The 27150-nt window shown below is 37.4% G+C and overlaps 1 protein-coding gene across 1 annotated transcript in view; it reads left to right on the forward strand.

Moving 5' to 3' along the window:
- The window catches only part of TAF2 (TAF2 RNA polymerase II, TATA box binding protein (TBP)-associated factor, 150kDa), a 61203-nt gene that overhangs the window by 19687 nt on the left and 14366 nt on the right, over window positions 1–27150 (forward strand). Inside the window, exons 11-22 of the mRNA XM_010158827.1 lie at window positions 3460–3595; window positions 5027–5181; window positions 7231–7345; window positions 7446–7555; window positions 8260–8325; window positions 10358–10610; window positions 13617–13757; window positions 15120–15230; window positions 16833–17026; window positions 17723–17862; window positions 23815–23884; window positions 25433–25542. Of these exons, the coding sequence (XP_010157129.1) occupies window positions 3460–3595; window positions 5027–5181; window positions 7231–7345; window positions 7446–7555; window positions 8260–8325; window positions 10358–10610; window positions 13617–13757; window positions 15120–15230; window positions 16833–17026; window positions 17723–17862; window positions 23815–23884; window positions 25433–25542 (1601 nt within the window). The remainder of the gene's footprint in view (window positions 1–3459; window positions 3596–5026; window positions 5182–7230; window positions 7346–7445; window positions 7556–8259; window positions 8326–10357; window positions 10611–13616; window positions 13758–15119; window positions 15231–16832; window positions 17027–17722; window positions 17863–23814; window positions 23885–25432; window positions 25543–27150) is intronic.

Here is a 27150-nt window from a genome sequence, read left to right on the forward strand (position 1 = left end):
AACGGGTTTAAATTGAAAGAGGGAAATTTAGATTGCACACGAGCCAGTCCCTGAGCAGCGAGTGCCAGAGCTGGAGGGAGTCTGAGCCAGAGTCCTAGGACCCCAAGAGCCAGAGAGCAAGCTCCAGAGAGAGAAAGCCCCAAGTCCACTCACCCCAATTTTTATACTGAGCATGACGCCTTACAGCATAAAATATCCTTTTGGTCAGTTTGGGTCAGCTGTTCTGGCTGGTGTCCCCTCACAGTTTCCTGTAGAGAGGAAGCTGGGAACACAGGGGCAGTATCAGAAACTGAAAAAAGCTTTGAGTTCATATAAACATTGATTAGCAACAGCTAAAAACATGTGTATGTTATCAGTATTCTCCTCAGCAAAACCGAAACATAGCCTCGTGCTAGCTACTGCGAGGGGAAGAAACTCTATCCCAACTAAAACCAGCACAGGTTCCTGACAAGCATATTTGTATTAGAGCAGTCCCAATTAATTGTAACATGAAGAAAAAATTAGGTTAATTAATAATCTCATTTTTCAACTCAATCAGAAGTAGAATATAGAAAGAAATGAGACGTGAATAAATTTCTGTGAAAAACAGGTCTCGGAGATTCTTCCTGTTTATTTCTAGTGAAATACAAACACTATTCTCCGCATCGTTTATTGCAAAACAAAAAAATCCTAGAGCTTGGGAAAATGAATCATAGAATGGTTTGGGTTGGAAGGGACCTTAAAAATCATCTACTTCCAACCCCCCTGCCATAGGGGTGTCCTTGTAGACCCCTTCAGGTACTGGAAGGCTGCATTAAGGTCTCCCTGGAGCCTTCTCTTCTCCAGGCTGAACAAGCCCAACTCTCTCAGCCTGTCCCCATAGCAGAGGTGCTCCAGCCCTCTGAGCATCTTCGTGGCCTCCTCTGGACTCACTCCAACTGGTCTATATCCTTCTGATGTTGAGGGCTCAGAAAAGAAACTGCAGGTTATCTGCTGCATGGATGAAAGTTTCAAAACGAAGCTTTGTGTTTGTTACATTTTCATTTTCTGTTCTCCCCTCTTAGACTTTGATTGTCTTCAGTCTTTGATTGTGGTGGTGCCACCTGATGTAAAAATTAAAAACATGGAGAAATGCATGTAGATACATTTCAGATGGAAGAAGCATATTGGCAGGTTTACGTTGAATGACGGGGTACGTTCCAGAGTGTAAGCATTATGAATTTCCATGGAAGAGCAGCTCGTCTTCACTTTGACAAAGGTTCTAGGTCCATATTGCTAATTTTAATTCTCATTTGCTGCCAATCCAGTAAAAGTTTGGAAGTCTAATGATTTAAGAAAAATATAGTCAGAATAAATGTATTAATAATGAAAGGACTTGTCTCAATTTTGATTTGCAGTTAAATAATGTAACCAGTACCAAAATCAATCAACATGTAGTAAATTTAAGAAAGCCAAGAATGTGGGTCCTGGCTTGGTTATAATTTTCAAGAAAAGCATTTTACCAAAGACAATCAACTGTATAATTTGAAGCTGGATAAATAGTTTTATGCTGAGACCAAATTATTATATAATGTCTGAGCCACAACCTCAGTTTCCTCCTTGCATTTCAATTCTTTCATGGTTGCTAACCCTTCCCTATCTCAGAATAGACAAGTATCCAAAATAACAGGATAGTTATCATAGGGAGAACTTGAACAATTGCCTACCAACTAGAAACAGCAAGTAATAAACCTGTAGGTACCTTCTTATTCATATAGTCTACTTAAGGGTAGTGCTTGCTTAAATTTGTAAATACTTTTTGTATCTTTGAAAGATACAGATACTCAGGAGTAAAGTCAGGGGAGTCTCCCAGTCAATAGAAGGGTGGAAAAAAAGACTGAGGTGTTGCAGCTACCTCAGTTCTTGCCATCTCCTGAAGAGCTGCAGAGAAGGAGCCAAGTGCTGGTCCCACCCTGGTAGAATGCTTCTTGCTGGCGTACGTCTGTCAACTGCATAGAAAGATTGATCAAAGTTAAAATGGTTTGTTTAACAGGTCTTTGAAGGTTCTGGAAGCTCAGTCTTTCCCTGAGGTAGCTGGCATGAAAGATCAGACTCATAGCACGTACCTTTGATTGCTACAATTCATTAGTTACTCTGTCTTGCAGTGTCTTCTAAAGTCTTTGGACAAATCGAGTGCCTGGTCCATCTTGAAATCGTTTGGTTGAGTTATCTATTGGCAAGGATCACAGGGAAGGAATCCAATTTTGAGCCCAGAAGTTTCAATTAGCCGGCATTTTCTGTTGTGATTCTCCACTAAGCAGCATAAAATAAATCTGGATTCCCACTTCTTACGAGGTTGGCCTGACACAGTGTGGGTCCGGTTTCTTAAGGTGTTTGTTATTTGTTCATGAAAAACTCAAGTGTCCAGTGGAAAGTACTGAAAGGAAAAAAAACCCACAGCAAAACAAAATACAGTTGTCACAGCCTTGGTTCATCAACAAAATGAAGTCAGACTTCTAATTACCACCACTTCTCAAATAATTAGAAGGGGACAAAAAGGTCTTATTTTTCTCAAGACTTACAGTATTACAGCTACTTCTCTGCTGTGAAACTGGCTTATAGGTCAGATTGTTGGTGTTCTGAAATGTAAAACTTGGTGGAGAAAATTCATTTTAAAGCCCATCAAAATTAAGTCTTTTGGTGGTTGGTTGGTTGGTTGTTGTTTTTTGGGTTTGTTTTGTTTTAAATTGTGGAGCTGCTAAGGCTGTCCAGAAATCACTTCTGGTTTTAGAAGTTTCAGGCTTTCACCATCCATTTGTCTTCTGATATAGAATGAAATTAAACCATTTACAATATTTTGCTTATAGACCCAAAGGGTATGTGTGAAAGGAGCACAGCAGATAGTTCAAGTTGTGGAAACTGTGGCAGCTGTAATGTGGTTCACTGCCTAGGCCTCCTTGGCATGTTACGTGATTTAGAAGACGTCACTTTGCCAAAGTATTGAAAGCATAAAGTTGCTAACTAAAATGAAAAATAAGCAATTCCTTTGGCTCATCACCTGGAAGTCTGCTGTGAATTTTAAAACTCTTATTTTTCTTGATTTGCAACAGTTATTTATTTGACTATAAAATACTCACTATGCACAATGGCTTTTAAATGGAAGTGGATCTGGGGGGATGTCAATTTCTGAGTAATTTCCAGACTCAAGTCATTCATTCCTTGCTCTGGTTGCTGCCACTGTCCTTGCAGAAACACACAGTACGTATGTCATGTCGTTACTCAGGGTACAGTACTTGCTGTAGGCAGGTCCGTACACCCCTCTCACCTTTCTGTACAAGTGTGCAGTCATTTTAAGCATGTCATAATTCCTAACTTTAATGCAGTAGAAGAGATCCTAAATAGCTGTTGGTGCAGCTATAACCTTGGTTTATAAGGTTTATTTTAAGTTTCATTCCATGAAATGCAATATAGAGAGCTGGCTTTTTTATTACTATTTTTCAGCCCTGCATCACATTTACACTTTTCTATCAAACACCCTCATACACTGTCCTGGGAATATTACACTATGTTCCAGTGTAAAGCACATCTTGTTATGAGACTGATTGAGAACAGGATTAGCATGGAGTTCATGTTACAGGTGAGTATTTAAATGCTTACATGGAATACAGACAACTTCTTGTCTTTAGTTGCATTTCTGTTCATTAAATGGTGTTTAAGAAAGAACAAAACAGCTTATCATAAGGTTCCATTTGTATTTCAGTTTTTAGCAGGATAGAACAAACATAAAACGTAGGTCATTTGTGTTAGAAGGTTACCTGTAATTCTTACACATCCCTTGCAATACTTTTTATATATTACATGTTCTCTTTAACGTTAAGGTGCTTCGTTGCTTTGGGTTCTTGTGATGGGTTGTTAACACTGAGGTCGGGATTTACTGGCCCTGACTGGTGTTGCCATGAGCTAATCTACTCAGATTATAAATAATGAAAGTAATGAGAATCCAGCTTCTGCTCTCTCCAGTGTGTAAACTTTTCAGTGCTGGAGGGAGCTTAGAACTTTGTAGTAGAAGCAGCGGTTGAACAGAAGATTGTCATTGTATTCTGACATGCTAAACTTCTACAGAGTTGTTCTTTAATAAGTGGGTTTTGTGACATGCCTTAAAAAAGGGTAGGGTGCTATAAAGAAGCACCCAGTTAGAAAGTGATACCTTTTCCTCTCAAATTCAGGGTTTTTTGGTGTTTGGGGGGGCTTTTGTTTTGTTTTTTGAAGGATAACATGTATGTTCTTATGCTACAGCTATTATAAACAGTTGTCAGGTTGAAAATACAGCAGATGCACCTTTTTTAGAGCTTTTCTGACATAAATTATGATTATTCTCTGCAATTTTTTAAAAGGAATCACATAGCAGAGAACTTGATGACTCATTTCTAAAAAGCAGATATAGTCAGTGGTCTGTTTTACTGTAGATAATTTTTGAAAGCTTTTAATAGGTTTTGTGTATGTATATGTAACTGAGGAAGTTGTTTTTTTAAAAAAAGCTCAGGTGAAGAGAATTGATTAAAAAAGCCCCCTTCACCTTCTGCGTTATAATTTGGTAAAGAAAAGCCACACCTGCTTGCAGTGGCTAACCTCAGAAGTGACATGCTTTTGAAGTACAGAGGTGCTTACAGCTAGAAAACGCATGCCAGAGTGTTTCTGTGTTCTGGTTTGAATTCAACTCTGTTAAAAAGCTGCATGCTAAGATGTACTTGTAGCAGTGAAGACATTTTAGTTTGATTTTGTTACCATTAACCATTTCTCACGTTAAGATGATGGGGTTTCAGAGCTTTTCTCAGCGTCGTGGATGGTTTGCGTTAAGTAAAAATACATTTGTGTCTGCAAATCACAATTTCCAATATGGACAAGCAAATAATTTTCTGAAGTGTCTTTGTTTTGAAAGACTTTGAGGCCAGTTGTCAGAGAATGAGTTTATTGGCCTTTAGTTGCAATTTGGCTGCAACTAGACCGAAGAGCTTATTTTATATATATTGAAGTGTTTAGTAAAAGTACTAACTTTGTATCATTTTAGGTTTTCAACAAGTTGTTGAGTCTGGCCAGCACTGCTTCATCTCAGAAGTTCCAGTCACACATGTGGAGTCAGATGTTGGTTTCCACATCTGGGTTTTTGAAGTCTATCTCAAATGTCTCTGGCAAAGACATCCAACCTTTAATAAAGCAGTGGGTGTATCCTTTTTATTCTTGGTCTGGATTGTTAATATGGAGAATGAATTTGTTTTTTTAATTGGCACTATTAAAGGAATGTGAAGAAAGGTATGAAATATCTTTGCTTAAAACAGTTAAGTACATTATTCTTTGAATTAGAAATAGATGTGAGCCACAGGTTTACACTCCTTTCATAGTCATTTAGAGTATGATAGATTTTTGGGTGTTCTTTACTAGAAGGGATTTCATGATTTTAAGTTTTACTTTGAAAGAAGCACAAGAACTCTGCTGGAATTTAGGGCCAAATTACACTGAAGGGATTCCAGAGGACACTGCCCATAGAAATATGCTGAAGTCTGACATGGAAAATGCTATAGTCTGGTGCATTTTAAGATGTGATTTCCAGTAAATCTTTGTGAAATAAGTAACCTAAAGAGCAGATTGATAGTTTAAAATACACTAACATTTAATAGCTTGGTAGCTTGTGTTAATATTACAATTAGAGGTAAGATAAATCACTGTGTTGATTCTTCAGATTTCAGTTATATTAGTTATGAAATAGGATTTCTAATTTTGGATTGATACGAGGGTAAATGTGAATTTGCTCCATTTAACAGGTTTAATTGGTAGCTTTAATTAATGTGACTGTAGGCTAAAATCATATATGACTGTGCAAACCCCATAACTTACTGTTCTAACAGAAAACAAAAGTAGGTATTTATATTTAGACAGTATTTATTTGGGCAGACTTAATATTCATGCATCTCAGTAGCTAACAAACCACTGTAAAATGAATATTTGTAGAGTAATATGAGAAGTTAGCATTTTATCTGCATCAGAAGTATTCATAAGCTACAAATACACATTAATATGTAGGAAGAACTGTAACTCAGATTTGGGGATTTTTCAGCACCCCTGGACTTTGGCCCCAAGGTTGATCCTGTTAACTGTAGCTTGTGTTTAATCCTATGGTTGTCACCTCCTTACCGTGCTTCAAACACTCTTCCACCCCTGCCCGTAGATTTTCAACCTTCTAAGAACACAGCAGGTCTTTGTGTTGTTCGGGAGGTATCTTATTACTATTAATTAGTACTATCTTATGCTGTGTTGATGCTGTTAAACCTTGTGCTGAAGAGGCCACTAAAAATGCCTTAAGCTTTACCTGATGACAAAATGAAACCTTTATGAAGGCAGCCCCAGTGAACAGAACCAGTCTGCGGTATCTAGCCAAATGACCCTATCTGGGGACAAGAGTTAATAATGCATGTACAGTACGAAGCCTCTCTGAATCTGTCAGCTGCTGTCTTAATGTCAGGACATGAAAGAACAGGTTTTAGTTCCCTGCTTTTGTCTTATATTGTCAGGGACTTGTTGGGAGCGTGCACTAGACGAAAATACTTCATTCTGGTGGTTTTGTTTTACTGTAAATGAAGTGTAGCAATGGCAGTTGTAGAAATAATGAATGACGAAGTTACTCACAGGAGCAGTTGCCTTGAAGAAATCGTTGCCTGGGATAGAAATGCAGCGTGAGATCATTACTTTTTATCAGTCACATTGTATACTCATGTGTGCCTGGGTGTATATATATTACATACATGTGAATGCTCACTATGACCCAGTTTGAAAAATTGCAATGAAAAAATGAAATGTAGTGTGAGTAGAAAACAGAAGCTAAAGTCTACATTTCCCCCCGAGTTTTATTTAACTGAAATATATAGTAAAACAGATCATATTGAAATTGCTGAAGTCTTATGCAATTAGTTTCTCTGAGAGCGTGCCAAGGACATTGGGTGTGGTGGTGTCCAATACAATTTTTCATAATGACCTTTTTTCTTACTAGATAATTTTTACTCTACCTCAGCTTTTCTCTGTAAGGTACACGATTGTACATTAAAGAACTGCTTAGAGAAAGAAGGTTGTGAAACATAAGCGGTTATTTCCTGATTTTCTTGTGATAGTAAATTCTAGGTATAAAGAAGCATAAAGCAAGTGTAAAGATTGAAAACACTGAGAATGATGTTTGTTTATAACTACTGCATTTTGCTTTAGAATTCCTATACTTCTTATTAGGGATCAGAGTGGAGTGGTAAAATTTTATGGCAGCTTTGCATTTAACAGAAAACGGAATGTATTGGAATTAGAAATAAAACAAGACTACACGTCTCCTGGGACTCAGAAATATGTGGTAAGGTCAATTTTCCATATTTTGCCTACTTGTATAAGTGTGACACATACATAAATAAGCATAATTGTAATGTTAATAACAATATCTTGTGCATTTGAAGGGTCCTCTTAAAGTGACAGTGCAAGAACTTGATGGATCATTCAACCATACATTGCAGATTGAAGAAAACAGTCTTAAGCATGATATACCATGCCATTCTAAAAGCAGAAGGTAAGAATTAAAATGCACACTGCAAGTATTTTTAGTATGGGTGTAGGAAAACATAGAGTGAATTGATGATATATAAAGATATGTGGTTTAAATTTTGTGTTTACATTTTGTTAATCTTGCTGAGTAAGATCTACCTGTTATGCAAGGGGAGAAAATTGAATTTACTACTGTTTATGGACAGCAAGAAACCTTATACTTAATATGCAGGTCTTAATTATAAGTAAAGGTCTTAAATTTTATAGTTTTATGAAGAGCTTATTTATATAGAATGAGTTGACTAAAGACTAATTATAATCAGATTATTCAAAGTGCCTTTGAATGGGAAAGACAAATTAGAGGGAAGACGAACGTAGGCCAGAGGACATCACTAAACCTAATGAGCAAGAGAAGTAGCCTACTTCCCAAATAGATTCTCTTGGTTTCCTAGTGCATTTTAATAAATACTTTCACCTCTACTTCTCAAAGTTGTATGCTTATGTGTAATTGTAAAAATGGTGGGAGTCCTGTTTAAACCAGTGTAAAGTATTAGTGGTTATTTGGACGAAACTGATACACGGCTCTACTTAGTGAATTTTTTTTGCTGGAGACAGCATTATTTTCTCGTGTGGTGAAATACACAGAGTACTTTTACAGGCTTAAGCTCCGTTTATAAACATATTTTGCTAAATACCTATTTTTTTCCTATTTTCCCTTTTTTTAAATAGAAATAAGAAGAAAAAGATTCCACTGATGAATGGAGAAGAGGTGGACATGGACCTTTCTGCTATGGAGTAAGTCAGCTTGTTGGAGTTTCTCGGTGTTAGACTCAGCCATATTCCCCTTGTCTGAAGCATGCTGTTTTGAAGGATTTGGTAGTAATTTTCTACTTCATTACATGACTGGCAGATTTCAAGACTATACTGTATTTCTTTGCCTTCTCTGAGACTTCTGTAGCTGTGAAAATGCTGAAGTGTAAAACGTATGGGTTAACCGCTATAATCAATTTTTAGTCTTAGACATGATAAGGTGGTAGAATAAATTACTTGATTCTTTATTATACATTTCTAATGGTATCTTTCAGCTGACTTCATAGGTAAAATGTAAACAAGAATTTACTTGAAACAAACTAAGAGCAATTTTTGTTACACCTTGATGAAGACCGTTTTTTAACTAGTATTAAGGTAGCACAAGTTCCTGAAATCTGTGGTTAATTCTGAAAGAATCCTTTTAGATTGAAGATAAATGATTTAACGCTTCTTACTGAAATTCGTACTGGCGTTCCTTTCAGTTGGAACTGTTTAGCTCTATTCTAGCAAATTCTTGCTGAGTGTAAGGACCCACTTTACCCTCCCTGTGTTGGAGCCAGTGATACTCTCAGAAATACTGAAGGTGTTTGTATCCTGTGCTGGCTGAGGGAAGTAAATAATTTGCTCTTGAAAACTAGCAGTGTCTCTTTTAAGAGGAATAGATTCCTTGTCACCTTAAAAGTGTTCTCATCTAAAATAAGATGAGCAATAATATTTTTAAGGGATATTTTCATTGAGCAAGTGATTGTTATAATTTCTCTATGATAGTTGACATATGAATAAATAGTTTTTAAATTGTATTTGAGAGCAATCAGCCTAAGTGTTTGTGAGTAGCTGTGATGTTCTGATCAGTTGTGTTCAGGTAGCTGTTGCATTACACTGAGCTGAGACCTTCACGATCTTCTCGTAACTACTTTTGGACTGCTGTGTGATGTTACGGAAGTCACTTATGCTTTGTTTGTCTGCTAACCTGCAAATCTGCTATGCCATCATTCTTTTGTCCAGTTTGGACTCCTCTGCTCCAAGCATGTAGGATAATGTTTGTTCTTCCCTATTCTTCTGTATCCTGTGTATGCACAGTTCACTATGCTTTCTTCTCTAGCTGCTGTCTTGACAGTCTACAGACATATATAGAAATATGCATGATATTTATAATCATGCTCTTTTCATCATTCCAAACTCTCTCCAAATTCCATGTCTGTATTTTGCTGTTACCAGTTTTTTGTGGAAAACTGAATAAGAGACTTTATTGTGTAGTTTATGCTTGATGCTCCCATAAATGACTTCTGCGATCATGGTGCTGTGTGAACGCTAAAGTATAAAACACTTCTTTGGGGTGAATACAACTGAGTTATTTTATCTGTAGGACTAAAGCTTTAATGCTGTCTGATACTTTCACTTTTATCATTTGTCTTGGCAGTTTTGTGCTTTTGCATCATTACCCTTGTCAGCTTTCAACATCATAGCCTGTGTGTATTTGTAAAGCACTTTCACATCTATTGATTTTTTAAAAAGTCTAAAAAAAGGGTATAAATAATGTGCATTAAAATGTGTATAATGTGTATAAAAATGTGTTATAATATGTATTAAAAAATGGGTAATTACCACCAGAGTTTTTTTTGTTGGATTTCTTTTTTGATAGCCTTGAACTGTAGAAGGTGATAAAGTACTGCTCACCTAGGAAAGTTACGGTGTCTGAGGAAGTAGAATTAAATATATTGAGATTATACAGTAGTTTACCATGAACTCAGGTCTCTAGGCTAAAAATACTGAACTACTGTATTCACTTTGCCATATTAGAGGCTTGGTCAGATTGCCCTGGGAGGGTACAGAATTGCCATCCTAGAAGCAGGAGATTGGACTAGGTGACTTTCAGAAGTCATCTCTAACATAAATTCTTTCATGGTTCTTTGACTGTAAATATTTTAAAAATAACTCATTGCAAGTTAGAACATCTTTTGCATTTCTATAGTCTTGAAATGTTGTAAGCTATTAATGTTTTTCATGTCTGTCTTAGTGCTGATTCCCCTTTGCTCTGGATAAGAATAGACCCTGATATGTCAGTACTGAGGAAGGTAGAATTTGAACAATCTGATTTCATGTGGCAGTATCAGCTTCGATATGAGAGAGATGTGGTTGCACAAGAAGAAGCCATTCTGGCATTGGAAAAATTCCCTACTCCAGCATCACGGCTTGCACTGACGGATATACTAGAACAGGAACAGTGTTTCTACCGAGTGAGAATGCTGGCCTGCTTCTGCCTTGCAAAGGTGAGGCTGTGTAGGTGGGAGAGGGGGAAAAAATCCACTAGACATTGTAAACTTCTGAAAATGGGTCAAAACTCATCGCAGTTCTTAAACTGGTTTGATATTCAGCCTCTTAAAAGTTTTTGCCAGGTATTTTCAACACGACTGATTTGAAAGGAAAGCTGTATTATTTTAGTCTGTAAATGGAGACTGCAGAAGGTTTTCATAATTGTCAAAATTGAGATGTCAGACATGAAAACCACAGGGGATTTTTCCAGATTTCATTAAGTGGCAGAAATAAAAGACTTGTGTTAATTTTTCAGAGCCAAAATATATTTTCTTATTTTACTGGGAAGTTCCTTGGCCTGTCTGTTGAGAACTCTGGAGTGCTGAAATTCGCCTGTCTGCCTAATATGAATTCAGATTGCTGCTCTGCATTGGTTCAGATTGAATAGGAGGACACAAAATAAATATCATGTTGATCTGCAGTTAAATATTAAAAAGCCAAATAATTGCCTTGAAAAGGGAATATCTTTTTATCTAGACACAAAATTACATTACGAATGAAAATTAGAGAACCCTGTAAAATACTGAAGAAAAGGAATTTATGAAAAGGCATGTTGTTCACATATTTTTATGGACCTAAAGGCATACTTATTGACAATGTTTAGAGTTCAAATTATTGGCATATATCTTGCTTTCTGCTGTGTACCTGTTGACAGTAATTCAGTGCCTGTATGGAAATAAGTCCTTTGGCCATATTTTGAAGATCAAAATCCAAGAAATGTTTGTGACAAAGTGTTTTAATATTATGAAACACTGATACCATACTTCTGGTATATATGCTAGTATTGCACTGCCTTAAAATACACACATTTCATAATGAATTCACTTGGAATATTTAAAAGTGTACATTCCACAGATAAATATTAAAGTCTTACTTTGAATTCTCAGACAATTGGGCTGTGGATAATCATAACCAGTGTTGTCCAGTTGTAATTGCATGAAGAATCTTGGGTCTACAGATAAGGTAGTTGAATGTCAGGAAAAAAAGATTATAAAGCTAAGCAAAAAGTGTGTCTGTGACATTGCATCAAGGTGAAGGAGCATGGCAGGACCGAGTTGTAGATATGTCTATGTAAGTTACCTAGGGGGAAAGTGTAATGTATTCTATTACCACTTCCTGTTCTCATTAACTCAGTTTAATCTTCACAGCTTGTAAATATTGAGGGTTTGTATTCTTTCGAGGAAAAAGCCAAGTCCCTGATGTTTGTTAGGGGAGGCTTCTTTTTTGTTGATCTGCAGCTTGTAGCTGGGTTGTGGTTAGTACTGTAAAATGTATTTGGCACCCTCACATTGATGCAGAGAAATGAGAGGTGGTAATGCAATCATAAAACTGAATTTACTATGCTTTCTAAATGTACTGTATACTTTGTTGTAAAACAGCACTTCTTAGGCATGAGGTGTCCAGAAAATATATAAAATCCTCATTGATGACAAAGTTCATAGGGGAGTGGGTGGGTGGGTGTGCATATGCACACCCTTTGCTGAGTAGGTAATGACAAATAAGCCTACAGAGAAAGGAGACAACAGGTCACGGTATTAACACCTGGGAGTAAACAAGCTGGTTTTCCTGTTCAAATCCATTGCAGTGTTGGTGATGTGCTGTAAGGTTTAAAAAAACACAAAAAGAGCACCACAAGCTCCCCCCCACCCCCCAAACACTGAACAGTTTCTTAGCTGTGCCTTACATCTTAGGACAGTTTTTTATGGTACAGTGAACTGAAGGATGAGGAGAGTATTTGCCATCTTTTTAAGAAGAAACAATGCAATACAGGCTTAAATGCATTATGGTGTGGGGAGTGTGTAAATACGTGTAATGTGGAGTGTATAGCCTGTCAGTGGAATAAATAGAAAACTTGGGTTCTGTCAGTTTAAAGAGAAATTCAAATGAGTTAGAACACACTATAAGACCAAAAAATGCTGAAAATATGATGATTTAACTACTGTTGATTTAATTTGAAAATATTGTTGTTCATCTATGGATTTTGCAAATTAAGTAAGATCTTAAGTAATTGCCTAAGTAAGAGCAATGGTGAAATGGATTGCTATGCATCTTCAGATAGCCTCTTGCCATTTTTCTCTTACTGCATATGTAATACCCTTGGAAACAAATTACATAATTTAGAAGGATATCATCAAATTCTTTTTTTTTTTCTGTATGAAACCAGGTTTTTCCTTAGTTTGTGGTGGGCCTGTAACGTTGGAAATTCCCCCTGCACTGTAGGGTGCGTTAGCCCCATTTGTTTGCACACACACACACGTGGAATCTGTCATCAGCCTTAATCCGACATCAAGCACAGTGTTCTTGTCTGCAGGCTTCCATTGCTCCATACAGCAAACATACAAACCCCAGGATGCTGGGAAGGCACAAAAGCAGCTTTCTCTTTGTGGAAGGTTACCACCTTACACCAAAACAGAATGTAGCCATAAGTTTGTCTCAGTGCAGTCTCTTTGCGAATTATGATTGAAGTTAGAGGTAGCTGACTTGCCTTTCACTTTAGGGGTGGTCTTTTAGGCCTCAGCCACCCTAAGACTACTTAAAGTCTAGGCTGAGGTTACTGGCAAGGTATATTTGGGAAGCTGGTATTACAAAAGCCTCTTCCATTACTGGCTTCTGTAGAGTCAGGAAACTTGGCCTAGTAAACACAGAATTTTCATCTAAAATATAAAAGAGAAAATAATTAAGAACAGAATTTTATCATGGAAAGGTAATTAGTTGCAGGCATCTTCCAAGTGGAAAAAATTTTCATAAAATTTACCTTTAATGTAGAGAAGATATGTGGGGGATGGCAGTGAAAACAGCTAATATAAGGTAATACATTGGTAAAAAATAGCTAGGCTACTTGAAGGACAGCATCTCTTTGGCAATTAACCTTTTTGATTATGGGAAATGTGTATTTTTCTACAGCCAAACTAAACTTGTCATGGTCATGTTAATGCAATTTCCCTTCCCCCCTAATTACACAGATTGCAAATTCCATGGTAAGCACATGGACAGGACCACCAGCCATGAAATCACTCTTTACCCGAATGTTCTGTTGTAAAACTTGTCCAAACATTGTGAAGACCAACAACTTCATGAACTTTCAGAGCTACTTTCTGCAAAAGGTAAAATTTATTTTTTTTCACTGAATGTTTTATAAGAAATGTCAGAATAATTAAACATTCCTATGGTTGACATCTACAGGAATGTGGATAGCATAGTTCTGCTTTACCTCTTCATAAAAATCCAAAATAACTAGTTCGTTCTTATATGGCGTATGTTTGTCCCATCTTCGCCAGAAATCAGTTCACAAAATTTTAGCATTTTTTTCTGAGTAGCTGAAGTTAAATTTAGCAGTTTCTTCAGAAGAATGGAGTACATCTAATAATTATTTGTAAATATTTGTGAGCTCATTCTTAAACAGAATTTATTGCACTGTAACAAAGCTACTGATTTTATCTTTTAGGTGAACTGAGCAGCTGTCTTCATCCATTAAGTGTGATGATAACATACTACAAATAAAATCTCATACAGTTTATCTTAATTTGGTGGGCTTTTCAGTTCAAGACAATGCATGATCTTTCTTGACCTCTCCTTTCGGTTAATTGTCAACATCACGTACTGCTGCCGCATATTTTGATGTTAATGCAGGTGTTCTTCACTGGGACGTACAGTTGTTAGTTGTATAGTGGAGAACAAAATCAATGACAATGGTTTTCTCTCAAGATTCACTTCGTAATTATTGGATGATTCAGTTTTTATTTCATGGATTTCATATTCTGTATTATGCAGAAAACTCAAATTTGTTTTCTTATTGTGTCCAAAACTCCTTCATCCTTCTCCCCATGACTCCTTCATCCTTCTCCCTGTGACTCCTTCTTACACCTTCTTTTGTATTTTTCTGCTCTTTTTTGTCTTTGAATATTCTTTTCCAGTAAATCTTACCTTTCTCTCCTTTAATCCCATATCCCAAGTTTATAGATCTAGAGTAGGACTCCTAAATCTGTATGAGTGGAGTCTAGAGAGCTGCTTAGCTCATTCTAAAATAAATACCTTATCTGGCTAATACCTGTCTGGCTAAGAATTCTTCAGGATCTATATCTCTCAGTGATAATGGAAGGTTAGACATCGTGTTCACATGAAAACAGCCAAATTCAGCGTCTGTCTCAGAATTAGTTCCATCATAATTTTCTGTGTTTCATTATTTTCCATTTGTTACCTTTTTGATAGTGCCTTGACTTGAGAGTGTTTTCTTGGATATACAGTTTTTTCAAATATTTACACCATGACTAATTATTGAGCAATAGTTAGTTTATTTGGTATGAAAATTATATAGCATGTGGTGTGACTTTCAAAACGCATTTAACTTTTCAGAGGTTTGCTAAGGTAAAATTCCAATTGTTCATTTTCAGGATGTTGCTCTTTTTAGGGTGTAACTGTTATTTCACTAATGTAAGAATGATGTTAGTATTAATTTTATTACACAGACAATGCCTGTTGCCATGGCCCTTCTGAGAGATGTTCACAATCTCTGTCCTAAGGAAGTTTTAATGTTTATTTTGGATTTGATCAAGTATAACGATAACAGGAAGAATAAGGTAACAAATGTATTTATTTTAATCTTTCACTTTTTTTTTGTGGAAAGTCTGAGTTAATATGCATGATGTTTTATGCCGCTAATGTAAATATCTTGCTAGGAGAATTGATGAAAAGGTGATACACTAAACAGTAAATGTTACACAGTGCTCTGCAGCTGACATTTCTATGGCAGCATTTCTTGGGTGTTTCAAGGCTCTTTGTGCCTGTTGACTTACTAAGGAGCAGCCTGTCTTCATTTGCACGCAGTATGTGTGCATGAGGCAACACGTAGCATTCAAAGTTAAGCACTGGGTTGTCGGGGCCTTTTTTCCCAGCTCAAGAAGAGTATTTGAAAGAGCAAGGAAAGAAAACAATCTTTTTTTAATGATATACAGGAGACTGAGATTCTGGGTTCTGAATGTCAGCTGTAGCTCACAGACCTGGATTGTCTTCATCTAGTTAAGTAACAGCTCAAACCCAGGTGAATATTTTTCCATCACTAAATTGAAGCATCTGAGTTGGAAGTGTTGTCACCTAAAGTTCCTTCCCACACAGACCATCTCTGAAGGATGATTAGGTGACCTGTAAGATCCTGACATCATACAAAATTCCATCTCCCTAGCTACGGAGGAAGTCTACAGTTGCTAGGAGCCGAGCATAATCTTCCCAACTAGGTACCCAAAGTTAAGTGGAACAAATCTGAAGCCTCTTTAAGCCTCACTTTCTTGGGTGTAGAAACACATACTGTAACAAGACTCTTGTTGCAAGACTACTGAAATAGGGGGATGATAGAGGGTGGAGAGGTAGAGAGTTCGACATGTGAATTTAAGTACGAGTAGTCACAGAATGTGGTGAGTTGTGCTAACATCTCCCCACCACCAAAGGAGATCTCCCACTTCACTCTTCCACATGTCAAATACATGTGTGGAAGGGACGCCATCTATCACCGGGTTTGTTTACATTAAATGAACTAATACTCAAATCCAGTACTTTTCTCTGCTTTTTAAATTTTGGTTTTATACTTTTTGCTGCTTGCTAAATTAACACAACCAACAAATGCAACAGCCAGCATAATGGAAGGGGTGACACTGTGAGCCCAGTAAAAGGAGCAAATGAAGAAGCAAGATTTTCCTCACTAAGCAGCAGTGGGCCCATTAGGTATTTCACAATCTTCTGAGATGAACTATCTAGAGAAACAGGCTGATCTTCTGAGGTCCTGAGCACCCATTAACCTTGGTAACTTTGGTATTGAATATGAAAAGAGACAGGTAGTTTTAGGTGCTCACATTTAGGAATAATAATTTCTATTTTTTGAATCTGGAAAATTTTCAATGCCTGATTTTTCCATTTTTATAAAACTGTATTGCTATCAATATGCTCATGTTACTATTCATATGCTCATATAACAGAGTGAAGATTAATGATTGATAGTATGTCTGCTTGTTCAATCACTCTCAAATCCATTTTCAGAATAAATTTATTCCTGTTATGCTTTCTCGTGCAGTTTCTCACATGGTTTTAATTTTAAGACCCTGTTCTGTAACAATGCTTCAACATTTCTTAGCTTTTCAAGAATATATATTGTTATATTTGCTTGTGTTTAAATACTGTTTTTTATCTAGTTTTCAGACAACTACTATCGTGCTGAGCTGATTGATGCCCTAGCCAACTCTGTAACTCCTGCAGTCAGTGTGAACAATGAAGTTCGAACATTGGATAACTTAAATCCTGATGTTCGACTTATCCTTGAGGAAATTACCCGTTTCCTAAATATGGAGAAGCTTCTTCCCAGTTACAGGCATACCATTACAGTCAGGTGTGGTTTAATAATTGTTGTACGCATGAAGACAGCAGACCCATTAATGCTACCCTCTTGGGTTGATTGCTTTAGTTTTCAACATTAATTTGTGTCAGTGTAGAGTTGGTAGCGTTGATCATGCTTGTGCCTCTTTAAGAAGAGCATTTATGAAAGTTTTGCAAAAGGTAGCCTTGTAACAATATCTGTAGACTACACAACAGAATCTGAGCTGCATTTTCTCTGTACGTTAATACAGTTCTACTGAAACCAGACAATGGTTTTGACATGGTGGGGAATTTTGTTTGTGTTTCTGCCTAATTCAAAGTTAATGAGAGTATCGTGGTTTAACTCCAGCTAGCAAAATACCACAAAGCCACTCTCACAAATCCCCCTCCCCTCCACCAGTGGAGGGGAAGAATCGGAAGAAAAAAGAAATAAGGAAGCTCGTAAAATTGAGATAAGAACTATTTACTATTTAAATCTAAATTAATATGTACAAATGCTACTAATAATAAATAATTAAAATAATAGAAAATAAAAGTTGCTGTTGGGGTGGAGCTATTTGTTAATGCTGTGGAAGTAATTGTAACATTTTAATTTAGATAATAGAATTCTAGAAAAGTTGTAGTACTTGATTTTGAAGAAAGTAATCTTATTCTTTTTGGCTGGCATTCCAGAAACCTAATGTACATTTCCTCTTTCTACCACATCTAGCTGTTTAAAAGCTATTCGAGTCCTTCAGAAGAATGGTCATGTCCCAAGTGATCCTTCTCTCTTCAAGTCATACGCAGAATATGGGCACTTCGTAGATGTCCGAATAGCAGCATTGGAGGCTGTTGTTGATTACACAAAAGGTACTTTTTTCCAGTATTTGACACTTTCTAATATTTGTCATGTAGTAGAAAAATGTAATACTTACATCATTAATATTAGGCTGAAATACCGGCGACCAGAAGAGCTGGTGTGATGACAGATGTATTGATAAGAAGCTCAGATTGCTATTAATGTTTTGCCCTAGAGAATGCAGGTTTTATGAAGATGGGGTGAGCATTGTTTCACAGTGTCTTGCAAATTGAATCACACACCTAAGTTTTGAAATAACGAGTATACAGCAAAATGAGTAGTGGTAAGAGGGTTTTGGTAATTTCTCTTAACGCTTCATTTTTAGTGATTTTGATTGAGTTCAGCCATAATTACTAGTCAAAATTCTTGGGTTTGCTTTACCTTCTTGCTAATCTCTTGATTTTGCTTTTTGCATGTATCTTCTGGTTATAAATTTGGGGAACTTAGATTATTTTAAAGATTATTGGTTGATTTCTGCTTTGCCACTCTTTATACATAGCTTATGTTTGTGTTACGTTTCCATTCTTTTAATGTTGTCTTTATTTTAGTTAACTGTTGCAGGTCCTGGAAAAAGATTACTGGGTAGCTTTCTTTAATGTCATTTGAAGTTGAAATTCAGTCTTGACAGAATTTCTAGATGCAGTTAGAAATTATAGCTTCAGAATCATAGACTGGTTTGGATTGGAAGGGACCTTAAAGCTCATCTAGTTCCACCCCCCCTGCCATGGGCAGGGACACCTTCCACTAGACCAGGTTGCTCAAAGCCTCATCCAGCCTGGCCTTGAAGACATCCAGGGATGGGGCATCCACAGCTTCTCTGGGCAACCTGTTCCAGTGCCTCACCACCCTCCCAGGGAAGAATTACTTCCTTACGTCCAATCTAAATCTCCCACTTTAATAATTTGCATTTTATAAAATGATCTTAGTACTACATTCATGTGGGTTAGCCTTTTTCTATTCAGTAGAATTGTGACAGTTCTTGTGTTTTAAGGGTTATTTGTACCAATTCTTCCTCTGTGAGCAGACTGGTGATTGTAGATTTCCAGTTATTCTGCCTCAAATTTAATGTTTTCATTTTCAGGGTAATGGAGAGTTTCCTTTGTTTTCCGCATGAATAATTGTTTTTTTCTTTTTTATAAGGCTGTATTACTTTGATCTTACTGCTGTCATTCTGTCCAAAGACTTCTCAAACTGAGTGGGCAGTGGGAGGTTTTAAGTTGTTGAGTGAATGCATCAGAGGAATTTGGACATATGCTTACAGACTGAAACCAGACTGTCACGCAGAAAAACTAACAACTTAAAGGGAGACTGTGCACTGAGCATCACTCTCAGACCCAGTCTTCATCCTTGTCGTTCACCAGACATGCTGTATCCATGCACCCACTGCACGTGTACATTTGGTGACCCTGTGAGTGATAACCCAGCGAGAATTCATAACTCTGCTGGTGCTGTGCATCTCTCTCTGTTAGGCTGCTCACTTTGTTCTCCTTTCAGAGAGTGTTAGTGGAAAGATTTGCTGGAAAATGGAAAGCTTAGTCATCAGCCTGCTTCCTTTAGAATAATCTCCTCGCTAATTCATCCCACCCTTTGGAAAGAGAAACTGATAGAAATAATGTTTTCTTATTAAATTCTTGACCTTTTATGGATGGTGTTTATAGTTAATAACTGCTTGGATAAGAAAATGTTTGTACTGCAAAGGAATATTGTACCTATTTCAAACAGCTGATCAAATGGGTTTCTGTATAAGCAAGGTAGGGTAAGCTGCTCGCAGTACTCTACAATAGGGTGAAACTTCAGTGGTAAAAGATAGTAGAAAGATTACTTGAAGAAATCAGTGATTGAGCAGAACGTAGTTTTTGACTGAGCTCACTGTGAGATCTGGAAATGATGGATCAGAGTATTACTGTACCTAACTGGCTTGTCCCTTGCCAACGGCTTTTTCTCTGATGCAGAGGTAGCAGATGCAAATACCTATCTACTCTAATGTCACTACAGTTCACAACACAGCCTACTATCTAACTGGTCATCACTATCATTTCTCAAATACAACCTTCCAGCACTGAACACATTATCTTCTGCTCCTGCTGTGAGACTGGTAAGTTTTTGGTGTAGGAGTAAATGTGGAAGCTCAGTGTTCTGACTGCCTTCCTCAGCTACGAGTGCTTGTCTCACAGAGCCCTAGACCTGGCTTTGGAAGGAGAAAGGATTGGCCATCTGTTGCCAAAAGGTCTGATTCTTGTTGTTCCCGGCTACCTGGTTTCCAGTTCATACTGGATGTAACCCAGCAGCTATCAAATGCCTGTTGCTTGTGCCAAAGCTGGCTTTTTAACAGTTCTTGTAAAGGAAGCTGACAGATTTTGTAATTTCCATAAAAAGGAAAGTCTGTATTTTCTGGGGCAGTCAGTGTGGAACTCCCATGTTTTTCTATCAACTCTCAGGGTAGGAATAGCAATGCCTTTTTTTAAGTTACTTTAAAAGAAATTGTTTCTCCATGGAACTGAATAAGTTGTTTTCTTTGCTGTTAATAGTGAGGGTTTTTTTGAGACATGGTAACTCAGTACAATGCTTGAGGCAGCGTATAAGGACTTGGACAGTTGATCTAAACTGGCTCAGAGTGAACAGAGTTTATTAACTTTTTTCAGTTAGTGTCTTATGGTTTTATGACTATTAGTAGCTATATGTGTACAACAGAGCAGTTGCATATTTATTAGAGGTAACCACAAACTGTTCTAAATAAATAACCATGATTATCTAATCTCATTAATATTAAAGTTTAGGGTCTTAGAGATGCTCTGCTGCAACTGAAAACTGATAAACCATCTCCTGCAATTTGCAAAAAAATCTCAGGAGGCTTTTTAGTTCAGAAGGCAACCACTTGTTTCTATATCTACCAGAAGTATGAACATCAACACATCTTTCTTTTTCCACAGCCTTCTAGACAAACCAGCAAGATGCAGACAGGTTGGGTGGTCTGTGAGATGGGTTGGGAATTGGGTCAAGGGCCACACTCAGAGGATGGCCGTCAATGGTTTTTACTCAGGCTGGCTGCCTGTCACAAGTGCGGTCCCCCAGGGAACATCTTCATTAATTATCTGGACAACAGCATTGAAATCACCCTCACAAGTTTGCTGATGACACCAGGGTGGGTGGTGAGGTGGACACATCAGAAGGTAGAGCCATCGTACAGGGAGACCGGAACAGGCTGGAAGAGCAGGCCAACAAGAACTGTGCAAAGTTCAACAGGGACAAGTGCAAGGTCCTGCCCCTGGGTCGACATAACCAAAGAGCCCAGGACAGGCCCGGTTCTGTGTGTCTGGGGAGCAGCGTCGCTGAAAGGGCCCTGGGGGTCCTGGCAGACAACAATGTGACCATGAGTCAGCAGTGCAGTGCTGCAGCAACGAAGGCAAATCAGATCCTCGGCTGCATCCACAGGGGCATTACTAGCAGAGACAGAGATGTGATCATCCCACTCTACTCAGCACTTGTCAGACCACACCTGGAGTAGTGTGTCCAGTTCTGGTCCCCACAATTCAGGAAAGATGTGGGCAGACTGGATGGGGTCCAAAGGAGGGACACAAAGATGATCAGAGGGCGGGAGAACCTGCCCTGTGAGGGAAGAGTGAAGGACTTAAGGTCTTTTCTCCCTGGAGAAGGGAAGGTTCAGGGCGACCTCTTCACAGTACCCCAGTACTTAAAGGGTGGCTACAAAAAGGATGGAGGCTCTCTCTTCACAAGGAGCCATGTGGAGAGGGTAAGGGGCAACATGTACAAGTAGCACCACGACAGGTTTCATCTTGATATAAGAAAGAAATATTTTACAGTGAGAACAGTCAATCAGTGGAACAACCTCCCCAGGGACATGATGGAGTCCACGCTGGACTCCACACTGGAGGTTTTCAAGATGCAATTGGACAGAGTGTTAGATAATCTCATCTAGACTCCCTTTCCCATGAAAGGCTGGGCTAGGTGATCTTTTGAGGTCTCTTCCAAACTAGTCTTTTTTATGATTCTGTGATTCTTCTGGCTAATAAGATTTGTTCTGCCCAAGGTCAGGTTTACTTTGTCATTGCTCCTGGAAATGTTTTGTAGTTGCTATATAAGTTTGAAGAGCAGGTTAAATGCATTAGTAGCAAAATTTTGAAAATCTAGCAGGCTCAGTTTACACTATAAGGCAAGTATCAGGGAAAACTTCCATTATATCAAGCACAAATAATTTTAAGAAGCAAAAAAGACTGTTAACCACAGAAGTGTGGTGTTCCTTGGTTCTGTTATCCAGTACTGTCAGCCTAAAGGATTCATCTCCTAGACTTCTCATTTTCTAATCAAAAATCTTTTTAAAATCCCTTTTGTTAGCAGACAAAATAATAGCAGCTTGCTTATGATTGTGACCTAGTGTGTTCGCCATTTGTGAGTCTTTGCTGCATGGTTATACAATAGTATTTTTCTTCCATGCAAAACAACTTATGTATGCATTGTTGTAGCTGCCTTCTCTCTCAAGCAAGGTAGCTGCCAGGAAAAGCAGCTGTGGATGGAGTTGAGCACAGGCAGTCACTGTCCCTTGAAAGTATATCCTAGGCATAGCTTTGCAAAGGTTTCTCTGATTTTTAAATTGAGAGACTGGGAGATTGCGGTTCTGGTCTGTTTGGATACAGTCCAGTTCAGTGCCTCAGCAGTTAACCACTTCTGTTTTGGTTGGGTTGTAGGAAGAGCAGAGCTGACTTGCAAGGGGCCTGCAAAAGACTATTCAGCTATCTTCTAAGCAATATTGTAATGTAGTTTTTAATTGCTTGGCTGCCTCCTCCCAACCCAAGAAAACAGGTCTTTTGTTCTAGTTGTCCAAAGTATTTAAAGGGATTCTAGTAGAACTGAAGTGCAGCTTCTCACAATATGGTTTAAATAATTGCCTCTTTCTTTAAAAGCAACTTACCCTGGTGAAAGAACAAGGGAATAATAGGTATTAGAATTGACTGGACTAGAAAAAAAACTGTTGACTGAAAACTGACTGAGATCAGGGAGGGAAGTTGAAGTGATGTATTTAGAACTAAAAATGCAGTAGGCTTGGGGGAGAAAGAAATTCATTGCTAGGACCACGAAACGGAAAGCAACAGAAATGTTTTTAGAGCTGGAATCATTAGTACATCCCAAATTCTGAAGTAAAGCAAAGCCTAACCAAGCTTTTTGTTGTTTTGAGGAAATGAGAAAAGAATACTGCTGTGAAATCTTAAAATTATGCACCAGAGAGAAAGATTACACAGAACGTGACAATTTTTATGTAATCGGTGATGATGATATCCTGTATTGTTTCTGTTTTGCAATGTTACTCTGACAACCAAAAGAATTTTGTCATGTAATTTAGATTTTAAACTATCAAGCTGATTTTGTTTCCAGTAGTGTCAAGCAGCAATTTTCTAGGAAGCATGTGCTGCTAAGTTTCAAAATACATTTTAATTGTGAAGTACACTGGTACAAGAAATGAAACGAGCCTACTGAGAGGAGTATGCTTGCTGCTTTGTGTAAGCCCTGTAGTCTTCCTCTTTCTAACCTATAATAATCTTTCACGGATTCCTGTGTATGAGAACTGTATGTTCTCTATTCCCTAAGGAAAATATTACACTTCTGGTTGTTGAAAGAATATTTGAATATGTTCATTTTAGGAAGCACACAATAGCAAGAGGATCATTTACTCTGTGACCTTCCCGTCAACGCTCAGAAGTGACTGAGTTACCTGGTAACAGTCAAGTTGGTAGTTATTGAACAATTGAGGCATGAGGGAGTTTGGTGCACATTTCTATTTCAGTGTAAAGGAAACCACATTTTACTTTGAATTTCCTCTATAATTAATGAAATTCCTCTTTAGTTGCAGTGATTCAAGCTCTTTGTATGCCAGTTCAGGAATATTGTCTTGATCAAATCCTTCCAGTTCATGTATATCCATAGGCATTCTGTTTTATTGTTCTTCGCAGTTGATAGGAGCTATGAAGAACTACAGTGGCTGCTTACTATGGTTCAGAATGACCCTGTGCCCTACATAAGGTTAGTGAGTTAATAAAGAGACAGTATTTTACTAAAGCTGGAACAGCAAAGTAAATTCTTGGCCTGGAATTGCTAGAATAGACCGAATGCTTGACTGCTTAATACTCCTTCACAAAACTGTTTTTTTCTTCTTGTTGTTTCATATAAATTGAAATGTGTTTTGATGTTATAGCAGTTCACATCTCAGAAATGAATATACTTTGTTGTTACTCTCTGTTACATTATTTTTGGGTTTTATGCTCTACCCCTGTGGTGGAAGTCTGATGTTAGAGGTTGTTTCCTGACCATAAATAAAGTATATACATCTGATGTTGCACAGAGCAAAAAGACTTCAAGATATTTAGACAAGACAGAGGTTGAGGCATAGGACACACAATGTTTTGCCAGCAAGGAGTGTAAAGCAATTGTTAGACTGTAGATGGGGTGAAAGGACAACGTGAAAATGCGGTGTCATTTCTAGTACTGCCTGTTTCAACTTTGGTTTCAGCAGTTAACGCTGGCTATTTTAGCACATTCATTATAAACCTTTGAACACTGAGGTTCATAATCATTGTTTTTCCCCAATACTTTATTCTTATGGGATGAACAGTATTACTTTTACTCTGTCTCCAAAGGTGATTTCTTCCAAAGATCGTGGCTGCAAGGTCATTCTGTATTTCATTTCTGTCATTCTTGTTAATGAAAGTAGATACAGTTAGACTCACTAGAGAAGGTTTAGCTTTGGTCTGGGAAGGAGATCTAATCTGATTTGTATCTTTTTTAAAGAGAAGTTTAAATTTTGAATTGAGTGCAACATGTAAGCCTCTTCTGAAAGGAAAAAAAAAAAAAAAATCTGTAAGAGTTTTCTTGTCCCAAATGTGTAAGACAGCAGGAGGAAAGCTGGCTATGCAGGCAAAATAGTTCAAATAATAAGTAATGGAACAAAAAATTATTGTCATTCATAAAATATTTTCAAGGCGCAGTTTAAAGGAAGAAGGTGGGGAAAAGCGTATCAGCTTTCAGCTCAGCGTGTAAATATTGTAAGCAAACATGGTGAGTGCAGGATCTTTATACACCAGTGTAACTTGAGAAGAGACAGTGCTCCTTTCCCGAAAAATGTGCAAGTTGCTGGTTTTGGTCCTGCTATTTTGTATCAGTCATAAACATTTAAAGTTAATTAAATGATCTTTGGTGTTAGTATGTAAGGAGTTTATTTGCTGATGTTGCTCCTTCTTTGTAATTACCAAGTCAGCATGCAAAAAAGATTGTTACTAAACAGAAGAGCATGATGTGGCCTACAGGTTTGTACCTAACTGTTAAAAATTATGTCTAATAACATCCTGTTGCTTTACACTTACTTTTTATTGTTAGGTTATATTGCTATTGGTAAAGCTGTGTCTCTGCATATTGTGGGAAGAAGGAGAACTAAAAGCATAAATCATTGATTAAAATTTTGGGAAGAAATTCTTTATTTGATTAAGTTTCTAATACTGCAAACTGAACTGACTTTGTATTCTTAGTGTATTCATTTGCATTTAATAAAGATGTCTTTTTCCATTTCTTTTTCAGGCATAAGATTCTGGATATGCTGACTAAGAATCCACCTTTTACCAAGAACATGGAGTCCCCTTTATGTAATGAAGCTTTGGTAGATCAGCTTTGGAAACTGATGAATTCAGGTGGGTTTTTTGTTTGGTGGTTGTTTTGTTAGTTTCTTGGGTTTTTATTGTAATTTTTTTTGAAGCAAGTGTTAAAGACTTGCTTCAGAATATGCCATGGGCTTTTTAGTTTCGATAGTTAGAAAATGAAAATTCAGTCTCAGAAATTCAATGTCACGTATGTACCTCCAGAATTTTCACAGTGACACAGGGTACCAAACCTTGGGTTTTTTTTCTGTTGTCTACTGCTGGAGTGTGCTCTGATGTACTTTGTCAAAGAATGATTCTTTGGCCCAGATGTTCAAAGGAAATGAACCTCAAATGATGGTGTCTGTTACCTTTTTCTTATAGTTTGCTTTACGATTATGTAGTCTCTCTTTGTCCTCTTTTACTAAACTCCAAGAGAATGAGGGGATAACACTTGTATAGATAATTTAAATGAGATTTTTAGAAGTGCACTCTAAACCGAAGATTCAGTTTGCCTTCTGTGATTAGGAAAGGTCCTAATGAGAGAAGGTCTTGAGCTTTACCATTGACTGGTTTTTCATTACTGAAGCGGTTTTATCCAGTCCTGACAAACTGCCCTTTAACATCTGGCACATTACTATATAGATTACATATAAACATTTAGCTTTTTTAGGTCATTGAAGGCTGTCTTCTCTCTGTACCATTATTTTTAGTGTTTAAAAGTTTACAGCTACACTCCAGGGGTTGAACTGGGGAGACTGCTAGTAGTTCAGTTTTGTAGGATTTGCCAAGTGTCAGGCACAGAAAATAAACAATTTTGATTTTCCCATCACTGAGTTTGTTTTTTCTTTTTCTTGAGAGAAGAGTGTGTGCAGTGTTAGTTACAACCATTACCTCTTTTTGCAAGTAACAAATAGGGTATACATTATTATTATGATTCATGGGGCTTCAAGTACTTAAATTTCTACACATAAAGATGACATAATGTTTCAATTAATTTGCTGTAAGGGATAACCCTAGCATTCCAGGGTGCCTTGAAAAAATGTTTGTTAATCTGAGACAAGGTAGAGCCAGGTTTAAAGCTGCATGATTCTAGAATCATGAGTTGCTTTTATAAATAAAAGCATGTTAAAACATAAGCACATGCAATACAAAAGAGACTCTGATTGATACGTATTATCTTTTTTTTTTTTTTCTTCTGTGTTAATCTGCACTCAATTGGTAAAGATCACGTTTCACAGATTGCAGAGAAGTTCAGCCGGCAGTTGTTTTTAAGCTTAGCTGTCCTGCTGGAAAAGGAGAGAGATGCTGAATGGGAATTCATCATATAATTATAAGATGTAGTAGTATAAGAAGTCGAGTAAATTATTTAGTGTTAAAATATTCTAATAGTTTTTAAATTATTATTTGTGAATGAGTCGTTCTCTGGAGGGTATTTTTTATGTTACAAATCTCCAGATTAATATTCATATCGCTCTCACTTGTAACTGGGTAAGTGTATGCTCGGCTAAGCTTACTCAAAACACTATTTAGCCCCATGAAACTTAACCATTTACAGGGTTAGATACTGTAATTTTATTTTGTGCTAAGACTTGCACAGCCATATTAACATGGCAGTTGGCACATCTGTGTCTTGTTTACCAGATAGAGTTCTATTTCTCC

Source organism: Eurypyga helias, unplaced genomic scaffold (assembly GCF_000690775.1).
Source record: "Eurypyga helias isolate BGI_N326 unplaced genomic scaffold, ASM69077v1 scaffold9149, whole genome shotgun sequence".
Classification (NCBI taxonomy): domain Eukaryota; kingdom Metazoa; phylum Chordata; class Aves; order Eurypygiformes; family Eurypygidae; genus Eurypyga; species Eurypyga helias.